General features: G+C 46.9%; 1 protein-coding gene across 1 annotated transcript in view; it reads left to right on the top strand.

Moving 5' to 3' along the window:
• LOC137532552 (cytochrome P450 2D17-like) overlaps positions 1 to 16,746 on the top strand; it is a 68,823-nt gene that overhangs the window by 34,734 nt on the left and 17,343 nt on the right. The window contains exons 6-7 of the mRNA XM_068253181.1: positions 3,106 to 3,247; positions 15,935 to 16,122. Of these exons, the coding sequence (XP_068109282.1) occupies positions 3,106 to 3,247; positions 15,935 to 16,122 (330 nt within the window). The remainder of the gene's footprint in view (positions 1 to 3,105; positions 3,248 to 15,934; positions 16,123 to 16,746) is intronic.

Below are 16,746 nucleotides of genomic sequence, written 5' to 3'. Positions count from 1 at the left end.
CCCAGCATGCAATTCTTTGGCACTGACTACTAAAGAGCCAGTGCTCCTAAAGTATGTGATAACTCCAAATCATAACAGCAGAAAAAGTTTTGCAAGTTTTGAATGCAGGATTAGCATCTTTATCACTTAATACACTATATTTTTGTCACATTTTCTCTATTAATCCTACTAATATAATAAATGGGAACGTTCGGATGTTTGGATGTTTGTTTGGATGTTTGTTACTCGATCACGCAAAAACGGCTGAACGGATTTGAATGAAATTTGGCACACACATAGTACATTACCTGGAATAAAGTATAGGATACTTTTTATTCCCATAAAAGAGACAAATACAAATTTCACTGGAAAATGTAAACTGCACCCATTCTTACACTGTTACACTGGAGGTGTGTTTAGCTTCTAAGGGTAGAATGGCTAATTTGCATATATTCAGCAGTGATGCACTGGGAGACATCTCAAGCTCACTCCAACCTGAATTATCGCAAATTCTTTCTGTTTTAAGAAAGCAAACTTTTGTTTTTCTTAACATCTTAGTAAGAGGGCTTTTAGGACCATTGTAGTCCCTTACACACTCCAATGAGTTCTGGGTCACCATGAGCTTGCTGGTTAGTCTGTACCTCTCGGTGTTACAAGCCCTACTGCATAGAGCCAAATTAATCCATGCCATGCACTGATGAGGATCAAACAATCCAAAACAGTCTGTACGTATGTTGGATTATTATGGCTCTGTACAAATTAACAAGCTGACACATCATTGCATTCCAGTGGTTCTGGAGGTGTTTTTAGCTTCTAAGGGTAATAATGGTTAATTTGCATATATTCAGCAGTGATGCCCTGGGAGACATTTCAAGCTCACTCCAACCTGAATTATCGCAAATTCTTTCTGTTTTAAGAAAGCAAACTTTTGTTTTTCTTACACTGTTAATGGTAGGGTTCTCAAACTTTGCACAGTTGGTCGTTGGGTGACTAGGATTATTATTCAGAAAAGTGGTTGGAGCCTATAAAAGCCAATAAAAATTCACCTATTGATTTTCAAGGGGAATATTTACATTTCTGCCTTTCTTGCACTGTTAATGGCACAAGCCTCAAACCTGGTATAGTTGATCATTGGGTGACTGGGGTTCAATTTCAGAAAGGGGGTGGAGCCACAAATAGCCAATCAGATTTGTTTCATTCCAATGCAAATTATTGTTGCCAAACACCGCAAAGCTCACAAACTTGGTAATCGAGTAATTGATTAATTGTGTGTTAGGTTTAGAAAAATGGGCACAGCCAACACTAGCCAAATACATAAGCCGGCAACGCAGGGTCATAAGTGGGCGGAGACAAATACAAATGTTACTGGGAAAATGTAAACAGCAGCCATTCTTACACTGTTAATGGTAGGGTTCTCAAACTTTGCACAGTTGATTACTGGGTGACTGGGGTTAATATTCAGAAAAGTGGGTGGAGCCTACAAAAAACAATTAAAAATTACCTATTGATTTTTCAGGGAAATATTTCATTGCTGCCATTCTTGCACTGTTAATGGCACAAGCCTCAAACCTGGTACATACAGTTGATCATTGCGTGACTGCGGTTTAAATTTATATAAGGGGGTGGAGCCCCAAACAACCAATCTGATTTGTTTCATTTTAATGCAGGTTATTGATGCCAAATACCGCAAAGCTCACAAACTTGGTCATTGAGTAATTGAGTAATTGTGTGTTAGGGTTAGGAAAAGTGGGTGCAGCCAACACCAGCCAAATACATATTCGGGCAATGCTGGGTCATCAGTAGGCGGAGACAAATACAAATTTCACTGAGAAAATGTAAACTGCAGCAATTCTTACACTATTAATGGTAGGGTTCTCAAACTTTGCACAGTTGGTCACTGGGTGACTGAGATTAATATATTCAGAAAAGTGGGTGGAGCCTACAAAAGCCAATCAAAATCCACCTATTAATCTTTAAGGGGAATATTTAATTGATGCCATTCTTGCACTGTTAATCACCTGTACCTGGTACAGTTGGCCATTGGGTGATTGGGGTTCAAATTCAGAAAAGGGGTGGAGCCAGAGCCAATCAGACTTATTTTATTTCAAATTATTGATGCCAAAGACCGCAAAGCTCACAAACTTGGTCATTAAGTAATTTTGTGTTAGGGTTAGAAAAAGGGGGCGGAGCCAGCACCAGCCAAATACATACCTGGGCAATGCCGAGTCTTCAGTGGGCGGAGACAAACACGCATTTTACTGGGAAAATTTAAACTGCAGCCATTCTTACACTATTAATTGTAGGGTTCTAAAACTTTGCACAGTTGGTCACTGGGTGGCTGGGATTAATATTCAGAAAAGTGGGTGGAGCCTACAAAAAACAATCACAATTCACCTATTGATTTTCAAGGCAAATATTTAATTGCTGCCATTTTTTCACTGTTAATGGCATAAGCCTCAAACCTGGTACAGTTGATCATTGGGTGACTGGGGTTAAATATTTAGAAAAGGGGTGGGGCCACAAACAGCGAATCAGATGTGTTTCATTTCAATGAAAATTATGCATGCCAAAGACCACAAATCTCACAAACTTGGTCATTGACTATTGACAATTGTGTGTTAGGGTTAGAACAAGTGGCCACAGCCAACAGCAGCCAAATACATACCCGGGAAACATTAGGACATCAGTGGGTGGAAAAAAATACAAATTTTACTGCCAGAATGTAAACTGCAGCCATTCTTACACTGTCTGTCAATGGCAGGGTTCTTAAACTTTGCACAGTTGGTCACTGGGTGACTGGGATTAATATTCAGAAAAGTGGCTGGAGCCTACAAAAGCTAAATCAAAATTCACCTATTGATTTTCAAAGGAGTGGAGCCACAGCCAATTATATTTATATCATTTCAATGCCAATTATTGATGCCAAAGACCGCAAAGCTCACAAACTAGGTCCTCATTGAGTAATTGTGTGTTAGGATTAGAAAAAGTGGACAGAGCTAACACTAGCCAATTACATACCCGGGCAACGCCGGGCGACAGCTAGTACAAAAAATAAACCAGTATATTATTTGGGAAAATGTTAATAAGACAATATAATTTTTTACTTACTTCTCTACTTTCTCTTAGGTAAAAGGCACCGGAGACACCATTTTCACAGAGAACAATCTTTTCACTATAGTTTTTGATCTGTTTGGTGCCGGGACAGAGACTACCAGCACCACCCTGCGCTGGGCACTGCTATACATGATCCTTTACCCCGACATCCAGTGTAAGAGACATATGATCTTATTGGCTTATTAACAGGGGCGTAACTATAGGAGAGCAGCCCCCCTGAGATGTGGGGTGCCCCAAATACAAACCTCCTATTCATCTGATACAGGGGACTATACTTCAGATCAGCTTGAAATAAAGAACAAAAAACCGAGAACCCAATATAGTGTAGTATTTAGATCAATTGTAGATTGCAATAAAACAACAACGCTTATATTCACAAACAGAGGTCGCCACAAAGGCTACCACTGGAAAGGCAGGTGGGGAGAATTGGAACCCACTCAGGTGTAAGAAGTCGTCTCTGTAGACAGGAAAGATAATTCAGATCAGGCGTTTTTGTGGCTACACTTGTTATGGGTATGAAGATCATGATGGACACACTTGTTTTATGACCCTTGTGAGATGGGTCCCAAGGCCGTGAGGGCACCAAGAGAATGGGTGTGAACATGGGGGGGGGGCATCAAATTTACGCCACTGAAGGTCAACATTTCTGCAGAAATCATGTTGTAAAGTTGATAGAATTTTAATTTGAAAGCACATTTTAATGATTTATTTTCCATAAAATATTTCATGCACATCTAAAGTGATAAGTAAATGTACATATAATACTAGCCTTAAAGCAAATCTGAAATTAAAATTAAATTAAAAAAAACGATACTTACCTATGGAGAGGGAAGGCTCTGGGTCCTATAGAGCCTTACCGGTCCTCTCACAGTCCCCACGTTCCAGCTCTGCCACCCCCATTTGAATCTGCCCCCACGGGAGGCTTTGGGAGCTCACGCATGTGGGAGGCTTTGGGAGCTCACGCATGTGCAATACAGGGACACCCGTCTTCGGGAGCACTCAGGCCCCTGAAGCATTACAGAGAAGTTTTCGACCCATTAGTCAATTGCCTCTAATGGGAGTTAAAGCTCCGGAACAAGTGGACTATAGGACCCAGAGCCTTCCCTCTGCATAGGTAATTATGTTTTTTTTATTTAATTTTCACCTCAGTATTGCTTTAAGCCTATGAGGCATATGTCAACTGGCTGGGATGTCAACCATCCTTAGGGTGGCATTACAGGGCCGTGGCTGTACAGTGCATCACTAGCCTGTAGCCTAGCCTAGAGACATGTTCTGTTCTGGTCGGGGGCAGCGCGGGAGTGACATCACTCAGTTGGGGGGTTAAGTAGAGGGACAATGCTCTTAGCTAGGGTTGTATGATGTGACTTGCTTTGTAGTTCATGTACGTAGTCTTCTCTATATGCTGATGTTCAAATAACAGAATCTGCAGAGACTGGCATGTAGCTCATATCTGTTTATGGGTGATGCATTACCGAATGTTTTGGCATGTGTACTGGACAGTATGTATAATGCATTCATAAATTTGGCCCATCGTTGTATTGTACTTTGGGAGGAATGTAGAAAATGTATGAAGTTATGGATTGGTAGTGTTTTGACTTCTACTTTTTTTAACCCAATGTTTATTAATATAAGCAGTGCAAAACCCTTACAAGTGTGTATAAGTTAACATCCAATAAGTCAGAAGTAGTTTTGGTTAACAATTTTCCACCATTACATCTACAGTATAAAGGCAGAATAGTAATCAGCACAGAAGGATTAGTATAATTTTTACGAATAATGCAGCAGTCACAGTATATTATTATAGGAACCACTGGTGCGGAATGCCAGGGGCCCTGGCTTGGAGAGTGCAGAAGAAGTCACCCATTATTCATAAGACCACCAATCCCAAATTTTATATGTAGTCAGCTTATTTGTGCTCATACATCAGTTTTTTGAAGGGAAGGTATTGACCAATCTAGCCACAGTTGGGGCACATAACCAGATTAAGGGTATAAAGCTGACATCTGGGAAAGCCTGACATGCCAGGAGCCTGCCAGGACCATCTTCACTGCACAAGCGTAATCAGGGTTCACACCTGCACTACACAATAGCATGAAGCTGCTCCTGCACAAAGGAAAAAGCTGAGCACAAACGGGTTCGTGCTAATGCACAGGCTGTACTTTGCACCTACGCAGTGTGGCTGTGCTCATACACTGAGGGGAGCACAACCACGAGCACCATAGTCCACAATATTGTCAAATATCTTTAAAGAGCAGGGGCGTAAGAAGATGAGGGAAGTCTCTGGCAGTGGCGTTCCTACCGTCAAGCGGCAGGGGCGGCCCGCACCGGGTGTCTTGATGCTTAGGGGGTGACACCCGGAGTCCTGTGTTGCCGCCCGTGCACATGTTGTGCAAATTTGGGATTTTACACCCCCCCCCCGTGGCCGTCCCCGCTGACAACCTATGTGTGTCGTCCCCCCCCCCCGGGGCCTTCCCCGGTGACAGGCAGGACTCAGGAGCAGCCCAGCTTCAGACCTCCGACCAGCCGGCGACCAGTATGCGGGCGCTAGGACCCAGCGGACACCGCACTGATATGCGGAAGTGACATCACTTCCGCATATACTGCGTGGTGTTCACTGAGTTCGGTGCGCCCGCATACTGGTCGCCGGCTGATACTGAGGTCTGAAGCTGGGCTGCTCCTGCCTGTCACCGGGGAAGGCCTGTGAGGTGAGGGGGGGGGGGGTAGGTTGTCAGCGGGGACGGCCACGGGGGGTGTAAAATCCCAAATTTGCACAACGAGTGAAGGGCACCTGTCACTATCTAACCTGGGGGGGATCCCTATTACTATCTAACCTAGGGGGTCCCTGTCACTAACTGGGGGTCGCTGTCACTATCTTACCTGGGGCAGTGGGGGGTCCCTGTCACTATCTAACCTGGGGTGTCCCTGTCACTATCTAACCTGGGGGGTCCCTGTCACTAACCTGGGGGTCGCTGTCACTCTCTAACCTGGGGGGGTCCCTGTCACTCTCTAACCTGGGGGGGTCCCTGTCACTATCTAACCTGGGGGGGTCCCAGTCACTAACTAACCTGGGGGTCGCTGTCACTATCTAACCTGGGGGGTCACTGTCACTATCTAACCTGGGGGTCGCTGTCACTATCTAACCTGGGGGTCGCTGTCACTATCTAACCTGGGGGGGTCCCTGTCACTAACCGGGGGTTGCAGTCACTAACTAACCTGGGGGTCGCTGTCACTATCTAACCTGGGGGGTCGCTGTCACTATCTAACCTGGGGGGTCCCTGTCACTATCTAACTGGGGGTCGCTGTCACTAACTAACCTGGGGGTCGCTGTCACTATCTAACCTGGGGGGTTGCCGTCGCTGTCACTATCTAACCTGGGGGGTCGCTGTCACTATCTAACCTGGGGGGTCCCTGTCACTATCTAACCTGGGGGGTCCCTGTCACTATCTAACCTGGGGGGTCCCTTTCACTAACCTGGGGGGTCGCTGTCACTATCTAACCTGGGGGGTCCCTGTCACTATCTAAACGGGGGTCGCTGTCACTAACCTGGGGGTCCCTGTCACTGCCTAACCTGGGGGGTCCCTGTCACTGCCTAACCTGGGGGGTCCCTGTCACTGCCTAACCTGGGGGGTCCCTGTCACTGCCTAACCTGGGAGGTCCCTGTCACTGCCTAACCGGGGGTTGCTGTCACTAACCTGGGGGTCGCTGTCACTATCTAACCTGGGGGGTCCCTGTCACTATCTAACCTGGGGTCGCTGTCACTAACCTGGGGGTCCCTGTCACTATCTAACTGGGGGTTGCTGTCACTATCTAACCTGGGGGGTCCCTGTCACTATCTAACCTGGGGGGTCCCTGTCACTATCTAACCGGGGGTCGCTGTCACTAACCTGGGGGTCCCTGTCACTATCTAACCTGGGGGGTCCCTGTCACTATCTAACCTGGGGGGTCGCTGTCACTATCTAACCTGGGGGGTCCCTGTCACTATCTAACCGGGGGTCGCTGTCACTATCTAACCTGGGGGTCCCTGTCACTATCTAACCGGGGGTCGCTGTCACTATCTAACCTGGGGGGTCCCTGTCACTATCTAACCTGGGGTCGCTGTCACTAACCTGGGGGTCCCTGTCACTATCTAACTGGGGGTTGCTGTCACTATCTAACCTGGGGGGTCCCTGTCACTATCTAACCTGGGGGGTCCCTGTCACTATCTAACCGGGGGTCGCTGTCACTAACCTGGGGGTCGCTGTCACTAACCTGGGGGGTCCCTGTCACTATCTAACCTGGGGGGTCCCTGTCACTATCTAACCTGGGGGGTCGCTGTCACTATCTAACCTGGGGGGTCCCTGTCACTATCTAACCGAGGGTCGCTGTCACTATCTAACCTGGGGGTCCCTGTCACTATCTAACCTGGGGGGTCCCTGTCACTATCTAACCGGGGGTCGCTGTCACTATCTAACCTGGGGGGTCCCTGTCACTATCTAACCTGGGGGGGTCCCTGTCACTATCTAACCTGGGGGGTCGCTGTCACTATCTAACCTGGGGGGTCGCTGTCACTATCTAACCTGGGGGGTCCCTGTCACTATCTAACCTGGGGGTCGCTGTCACTATCTAACCTGGGGGGTCGCTGTCACTACCTAACCTGGGGTTTCCTGTCACTATCTAACCTGGGGGTCGCTGTCACTATCTAACCTGGGGGTCGCTGTCACTATCTAACCTGGGGGTCACTGTCACTATCTAACCTGGGGGTCACTGTCACTATCTAACCTGGGGGTCACTGTCACTATCTAACCTGGGGGTCACTATGTAACCTGGGGGGGTCCCTGTCACTATCTAACCTGGGGGGTCCCTGTCACTATCTAACCTGGGGGGTCGCTGTCACTATCTCACCTGGGGGGTCCCTGTCACTATCTAACCGGGGGTCGCTGTCACTATCTAACCTGGGGGTCCCTGTCACTATCTAACCTGGGGGGTCCCTGTCACTATCTAACCGGGGGTCGCTGTCACTATCTAACCTGGGGGGTCCCTGTCACTATCTAACCTGGGGTCGCTGTCACTAACCTGGGGGTCCCTGTCACTATCTAACTGGGGGTTGCTGTCACTATCTAACCTGGGGGGTCCCTGTCACTATCTAACCTGGGGGGTCCCTGTCACTATCTAACCGGGGGTCGCTGTCACTAACCTGGGGGTCGCTGTCACTAACCTGGGGGGTCCCTGTCACTATCTAACCTGGGGGGTCCCTGTCACTATCTAACCTGGGGGGTCGCTGTCACTATCTAACCTGGGGGGTCCCTGTCACTATCTAACCGAGGGTCGCTGTCACTATCTAACCTGGGGGTCCCTGTCACTATCTAACCTGGGGGGTCCCTGTCACTATCTAACCGGGGGTCGCTGTCACTATCTAACCTGGGGGGTCCCTGTCACTATCTAACCTGGGGGGGTCCCTGTCACTATCTAACCTGGGGGGTCGCTGTCACTATCTAACCTGGGGGGTCGCTGTCACTATCTAACCTGGGGGGTCCCTGTCACTATCTAACCTGGGGGTCGCTGTCACTATCTAACCTGGGGGGTCGCTGTCACTACCTAACCTGGGGTTTCCTGTCACTATCTAACCTGGGGGTCGCTGTCACTATCTAACCTGGGGGTCGCTGTCACTATCTAACCTGGGGGTCACTGTCACTATCTAACCTGGGGGTCACTGTCACTATCTAACCTGGGGGTCACTGTCACTATCTAACCTGGGGGTCACTATGTAACCTGGGGGGGTCCCTGTCACTATCTAACCTGGGGGGTCCCTGTCACTATCTAACCTGGGGGGGGTCGCTGTCTAACCTGGGGGGGGGGGTCGCTGTCTAACCTGGGGGGGGGTCGCTGTCTAACCTGGGGGGGGGTCGCTGTCTAACCTGGGGGGGGGTCGCTGTCTAACCTGGGGGGTCGCTGTCGCTATCTAAACTGGGGGTCCCTGTCACTATCTAGAATTCAAATATACCAGCACTCCAGCTTTCTCAAAGAATCACGCTCTTTTATTGATATTGGTAACCACACACGCCTTGAGAAAGGGGGACCCTGCGAGGCCCCGAAACAATTGTCGGTCATTTCTGTGGATATGTTAGCTCAATAAAAGAGCGTGATTCTTTGAGAAAGCTGGAGTGCTGGTATATTTGAATTCTGGACTTATACTTTGGTGGTTTGCCTATACCACAATACCAAGCACCCTACCTAAGATGGTGTGCCCAGTCACAACTTTTCCTGTTCCTGTCACTATCTAAACTGGGGGCACCAGTCACTAGCTGAACTGGGGGGCACCAGTCACTAGCTGAACTGGGGGGCACCAGTCACTAGCTGAACTGGGGGGCACCAGTCACTAGCTAAACTGGGGGGCACCAGTCACTAGCTAAACTGGGGGGCACCAGTCACTAGCTAAACTGGGGGGCACCTGTCACTAGCTGAACTGGGGGGCACCTGTCACTAGCTGAACTGGGGGGCACCTGTCACTAGCTGAACTGGGGGGCACCTGTCACTAGCTGAACTGGGGGGCACCTGTCACTACCTAAACTGGGGGGTACCTGTCACTACCTAAACTGGGGGGTACCTGTCACTAACTGAACTGGGGGGCTCCAGTCACTAATTGAGCTGGGGGGCTCCTGTAACTACTTAAACTGGGGGGCTCCTGGCACTACCTAAACTGTGGGGCACCTCTCACTACCTAAACTATCTAGGCCAGCCAGCCCAACATAACCACCAGCCAACCAGCCCAGAATCACTGGCAAAAAGGCGACAGCATCACCACCAGTCAGGCCAGCATTTACTTCAACCAGCCAGCCCAGCCACAGCATCACCGCCAGTCAGGCCACAGCATCACTGCCAGGCCTTTCAGCTCACACATCATCGCCAATCCAGACAAAAATAGTATTGCCAGCCAGGCACAGCAGCCAGTAGAGGAGAATTCAGAAGCCAGGTGAGAGGTGTCTACCATATTAATGGGGCATTTTGCCTATTTATTTGAAATGCTGTCTATTTATGTGCCTCATGACTGCTGAATTTGTCTTGTTGGTGGCCTCATGGTTACTGGATTTGTCTTTTTGGGGGCCTCATGATTTGTTGTGGGCCTCAAGATTGCTGAATTTGTCTTGCTGGGGGCCTCATGATTGCTGAATTTGTCTTGTTGGGGGACTCATAATTTATTGGGGGCCTCATGATTGCTGAATTTGACTTGTTGGGGGCCTCAAGATTGCTGAATTTGTCTTGTTGGGGGCCTCATGATTTGTTGGGGGCCTCAAGATTGCTGAATTTGTCTTGTTGGGGGCCTCATGATTGCTAACTGCGAGACTATGGGAAAAGCGGAATCAACCTCATATGAGACAATAGCATTGAGGCCTGGAACCCACTGAAAACCGCAAACGCAAAACGCAACCGCTAGCGTTTTGTCTGAGCGGTTTGCAAGCGGATTCATGCGCGTTTTTGGTCGTGTTTTGCAACATTGTATTTTTTTCCCCAGCGGGTGCCTAGCGTTTTGCGTTTTTATCCTGATTGGTCCTGTGAATTATTTTTCATTTTGTTACAGTGTGCTGAACCGCAAAACGCTAGCAAAACCGCTCAGTTTAGGTTTTGCTGAGCGTTTCCGCTAGCGGTTCAATACTTTACATTGAAGCGCTAACGCTCCCAAAATGCTGCATGTCCTGCGTTTGCGTTTCTGGGAAATGCAAACGCTCCTGTGGAAGTTGCCCCATCCATTAACATTAGCCCAGCGTTTTGGCAAACTGCTAGCGTATCGCAGTGCTGCCAAAACGCTGCCAAAAGCGCTCCTGTGGGTTCCAGCCCTAAAGGAGTTATCCGGGCAGTTTTAATAAAATTAACCGGGGGCTTCCTCCAGCCCCAAGCTCCCAGGACCTCCCTCGCCGCATCTCTGCTCTCAGCCGTTCGCCGGAGCTCCGACCCGGTCCCCGGCGATGATGTCAGAGCGACCTGGAGGTTGCTCTGTACTGCGCCTGCGCGATCGGCGCTGTCAATCACCGCCACGTGGGCCGGAGCGGACTGCGCAGGTGGTAGTAGTTCTTAGCCTCCGGCGAACGGCTGAGAGCAGAGATGCGGCGAGGGAGGTCCTGGGAGCTTGGGGCGTTCATTTTATTAAAACTGCCCGGATAACTCCTTTAAACCTACTTTTTTTTTTTTTTTTTTTTTTTTTTAGCTTTTTAAAACAGAAAATAAAACTGGGGGGGTTTTAAAAAAAAAAAAAATACATTTTTCAGGAGTAGGATGGATGAAATTGTTTATCTTCACAGTTTATTTTCAACTTGGATTTTCCATAATGTTCATGTATGAGTTAAAATGTTTGTATTTAGTTTAAATTGCTGTTGGCACTTTGCGATAGATAAGTGACTTTTCGCCACCACTGTCCTAATCTAATGTCCCACCATTGCTAAGTTCATGTAAACTAGTCTCCACCCGTGACCACACCCACATTTTGGTATATGACCACACACATTTTTTGCGCAACGTAGCCCCAATTACGGGGGGGCAGGGCTGTGGAGTCTGAGTCGAAGAGTCGGAGTCTGGGCAATTTTGGGCACCTGGAGTTGGAGTTGGAGTCGGAGTCGTTGATTTCATAAACTGAGGAGTCGGGTGATTTTGGTACAAAATCCACAGCCCTGTTAAGTATTAAGACTAAGGAGTCGGAGTTGAAGCTATTTTGGGTACCCGGAGTCGGAGTTGGAGTCGTGGTTTCATAAACTGAGGAGTCGGAAGATTTTTGTACCGACTCCACAGCCCGGGGGGGGGGGGGGGGTGACTGTGGATAACCAGCACCGGGTGCCAAATACCCTAGGTACGCCACTGGTCTCTGGACAATCAAGAGCCTTCACTCTCTTGAGGTATCTAGTATCATTTTTTTAGCTCACGTAAGAGTTTTGTGTACACCATTTGTTAGGACAGCTGTGTATGGATGTGCGTATTGTATTTATAGAGTGTACAAAGTAATATATGGATCTGTCAGAGGCGGCTAAAAGGCCGAATGGGGCCGTAAGCAAAGTAGCAGATTTGGGCCCCCCTCGAATATCTGAATGATATATACAGTGGTGTGAAAAACTATTTGCCCCCTTCCTGATTTCTTATTCTTTTGCATGTTTGTCACACTTAAATGTTTCTGCTCATCAAAAACCGTTAACTATTAGTCAAAGATAACCTAATTGAACACAAAATGCAGTTTTAAATGATGGTTTTTATTCTTTAGTGAGAAAAAAAAACTCCAAATCTACATGGCCCTGTGTGAAAAAGTGATTGCCCCCCTTGTTAAAAAATAACCTAAAGGTGGTTTATTACACCTGAGTTCAATTTCTGTAGTCACCCCCAGGCCTGATTACTGCCACACCTGTTTCAATCAAGAAATCACTTAAATAGGAGCTATCTGACACAGAGAAGTAGACCAAAAGCACCTCAAAAGCTAGACATCATGCCAAGAGCCAAAGAAATTCAGGAACAAATGAGAACAAAAGTACTGTAATTGAAATCTATCAGTCTGGTAAAGGTTATAAAGCCATTTCTAAAGCTTTGAGACTCCAGCGAACCACAGTGAGAGCCATTATCCACAAATGGCAAACACATGGAACAGTGTTTGCCCCCCAAGAGCGCAGAGAAAACTCATCAGAGAGGTCAGAAAAGACCCCAGGACAACATCTAAAGAACTGCAGGCCTCACTTGCCTCAATTAAGGTCAGTGTTCACGACTCCACCATAAGAAAGAGACTGGGCAAAAACGGCCTGCATGGAAGATATCCAAGGCGCAAACCACTTTTAAGCAAAAAGAACATTAAGGCTCGTCTCAATTTTGCTAAAAAAAATCTCAATGATTGCCAAGACTTTTGGGAAAATACCTTGTGGACAGACGAGACAAAAGTTGAACTTTTTGGAAGGTGCATGTCCCGTTACATCTGGCGTAGAAGTAACACAGCATTTCAGCAGAAGAACATCATACCAACAGTAAAATATGGTGGTGGTAGTGTGATGGTTTGGGGTTGTCTTGCTGCTTCAGGACCTGGAAGGCATGCTGTGATAGATGGAACCATGAATTCTACTGTTTGCCAAAAAATCCTGAAGGAGAATGTCCGGCCATCTGTTCGTCAACTCAAGCTGAAGCGATCTTGGGTGCTGCAGCAGGACAATGACCCAAAACACACCAGCAAATTCACCTCTGAATGGCTGAAGAAAAACAAAATAAAGACTTTGGAGAGGCCTAGTCAAAGTCCTGACCTGAATCCTATTGAGATGTTGTGGCATGACCTTAAAAAGGCGGTTCATGCTAGAAAACCCTCAAATAAAGCTGAATTACAACAATTCTGCAAAGATGAGTGGGCCAAAATTCCTCCAGAGCGCTGTAAAAGACTTGTTGCAAGTTATCGCAAATGCTTGATTGCAGTTATTGCTGCTAAGGGTGGCCCAACCAGTTATTAGGTTCAGGGGGCAATTTCTTTTTCACACAGGGCCATGTAGGTTTTCAGTTTTTTTTCTCACTAAATAATAAAAAACATCATTTAAAACTGCATTTTGTGTTTAATTATGTTATCTTTGACTAATAGTTAACGGTTTTTGATGAGCAGAAACATTTAAGTGTGACAAACATGCAAAAGAATAAGAAATCAGGAAGGGGGCAAATAGTTTTTCACACCACTGTATATATATATATATATATATATATATATATATATATAGAGAGAGAGAGAGAGAGAGAGAGAGAGAGAGAGAGAGAGAGAGAGAGAGAGAGAGAGAGAGAGAGAGAGAGAGAGAGAGGAGGACGCAGCATAAAGAATGGTAGTACGCCTTCTGGACAGGTGAGAAGGCTATACTGTGCGCAGTTTGAATGGAAGGCAGGTGTGTGGCTCCTTGTTCAATTGGTTTGGGGGATACAGACAGCAACTGATACAGCTAATTGGGGGGGAGGGGGGGCTGATAAAGTTTGCCAGCCCAATTTACTTTATTTAATATGCTCTTTGTAGCTGCACTTTTTCTACAAGTTGATCCCTTCACCTACATACGGGAGATGAGAAAGAGGGACACTTAAGCCATGCCCCTGCCACACCCCTGACCACACCCCTAGTCACGCATACCATAAAGGTTTCATAAGAAAAATATGTATTTTATAATTCAAACCACACTGGTCCTTTCTGCCTTGGTTCATTTTCCTTCATATTATCATTTTACAATTAGTAATATATCAATTTCAAGGATGGGAGTAAAGTTTAGAGTCAATCAAACACATTTTTAGTAGAAAATTACATATATTTACATAGAAAGAGGGACAAAGTCCTGAAAGAGGGACAAATGAGGAGGAAAGAGGGACAGGGCTCCCAAAGAGGGACTGTCCTTCCAAAAGAGGGACAGTTGGGAGCTATGCACCTAACCTAGCTGGAAGCAACTGGGCTGTAGCTTATCCCCTCAGGCAGCAAAGGCTGTATTCTGTGTATGCCTGTCCAGGGGCGTAACTAGAAATCCCCGGGCCCCCTGCAAAAAAAACCCGGGCCCCCTCCCCCCGCCTGCTCAGGGCCTTTTTGGAGGACAGGAGGGGTCGCAACATAGGAGGAGAGCGTGGCCGCACATCGGTGGGGAGGGGGACATTCCCCCCCCCCCTCCCTCACCTCGGGCTCCCCTGTCAGCGCTCCCCTCCTGCAATCAATAGTGGCAGCGGGCGGGCAGCGGCGGCAGGCTGAACACATACCTCCTTCTCGCTGGAGGTCTCCGATCTCTAAGAGCTTCATGCTGGAATGCAATGATGTGTCAGCTTGTAGCCACACTAATCCAAAATGCATACAGCCCGTTACGGATTGGTTGATCCTCATCAGTGCAAGACACGGATTAATGTGGCTCTATGGAGTAGGGCTTGAAATACCCAGAGGTACAGACTTCCTAGCAAGCTCATGGTGAACCAAAACGCCTAAAAGTGTGTAAGGGGCTACAAAGGGCCAAAAAGCCCTTTTACTAAAATGTTAAGCAAAACAAAAATTTGCCTTCTTAAAACAGAAGGTATTTGTGAATATTCAGGTTGGAGTGAGCATGTCTCCCACAATGCATCACTGCTGAATATGCAAATATTCCTTTGTCGTTCCTGTAAGCTAACCACACCTCCAGATCTTCTGGAATACAATGATGTGTCAACTTGTTAATTGTACAGAACCACAATAATCCAACATGTATATCCAACATGTATATAGACTGTTTTTGGATTGGCTGATCCTCATCAGTGCATGGGATGGATTAATGTGGTTCTATGGGGTAGGACTTGAAACACTCAGTTATTTTGCTTTTGTCACTGTTTTGGAAGACACAAAAAAGGAAAAATAAATAAATAACTAAACCAAGCAACTAAAATCACCCCCCCCCAAGCCTTTTTGGGGGGCAGGAGGGGTCGCAACATAAGAGGAGAGCGTGGCTCAGATAAGCAGGGAGGGGGACATTTCCCCCCCCCCTCCCTCACCTCGGGCTCTCCTCTCAGCACTCCCCCTCCTGCAATCATTAGTGGCAGCAGGCTGAACACTTACCTCCTTATTGTCGGGGGTCATGAAGCTCTTAAGAGTTTCATGCTACTTCTGGAGGTATTCAGTCTGCCGCTGCCACTAATGATTGCAGGAGGGGGAGCGCTGAGAGGAGAGCCCGAGGTGAGGGAGCGGGGAATGTTGCGACCCCTCCTGCCCCCCAAAAAGACCCTGAGCTGCGGCAGGAGTCGCTTCCCCTATTGTTACGTCCCTGAAATCAAGATTCAAGAGCGTGTGTTTGCTTTTATGCCAGGTTTCATTATTGAGTCCATGCTGCGGGGATTTACACTCACTTCCTCCTGGGCTGACTTTCTGTATGTTTTGATCCAGCTAAGGTCCATGAAGAGATTGACAGAGTGATAGGAAGAGGAAGAAGTCCGACCATGGCTGATATCCAGGAGATGCCATATACTTATGCTGTGATCCATGAAATCCAGAGGTGTGGGGATATCAGTCCAATGACTCTGCCACACATGACTTACCGAGACATGGAAATACAGGAATACTTTATACCAAAGGTAATAATCCATGTATTGGGAACATCACAACAGAAAAATATATACATATGTTTTCCTTGCCAAAATACAGTGGGTGCGAAAGTTTGGGCAACCTTGGTAATCATCATAATTTTCCTGTATAAATTGTTGGTTGTTACAATAAAAAATGTCAGTTAAATATATCATATAGGAGACGCACACAGTGATATTTGAGAAGTGAAATTAAGTTTATTGGATTTACAGAAAGTGCACAATAATTGTTTAAATAAAATTAGGCAGGTGCATAAATTTGGGCACTGTTGTCATTTTATTGATTCCAAAACATTTAGAACTAATTATTGGAACTCAGATTGGCTTGGTAAGCTCAGTGTCCCTTGACCTACATACACAGGTAATCCAATTATGAGAAAGAGTATGTAAGGGTGTCAATTGTAAGTTTCCCTCATCTTTTAATTTTCTCTAAAGAGTAGCAACACGGGGGTCTCAAAACCACTCTCAAATGACCTGAAGATAAAGATTGTTCAGCGTCATGGTTTTAGTGTACAGAAAGCTGTCTCAGAGATTTCAGCTGTCTGTTTCCAGAGTTAGGAACATATTAAGGAAATGGAAGACCACAGGCTCAGTTCAAGTTAAGGCAACCCACAG

This window comes from Hyperolius riggenbachi, chromosome 9 (assembly GCF_040937935.1).
Source record: "Hyperolius riggenbachi isolate aHypRig1 chromosome 9, aHypRig1.pri, whole genome shotgun sequence".
Taxonomy (NCBI): domain Eukaryota; kingdom Metazoa; phylum Chordata; class Amphibia; order Anura; family Hyperoliidae; genus Hyperolius; species Hyperolius riggenbachi.
This window is presented reverse-complemented; position numbering and strand designations above follow the sequence as displayed.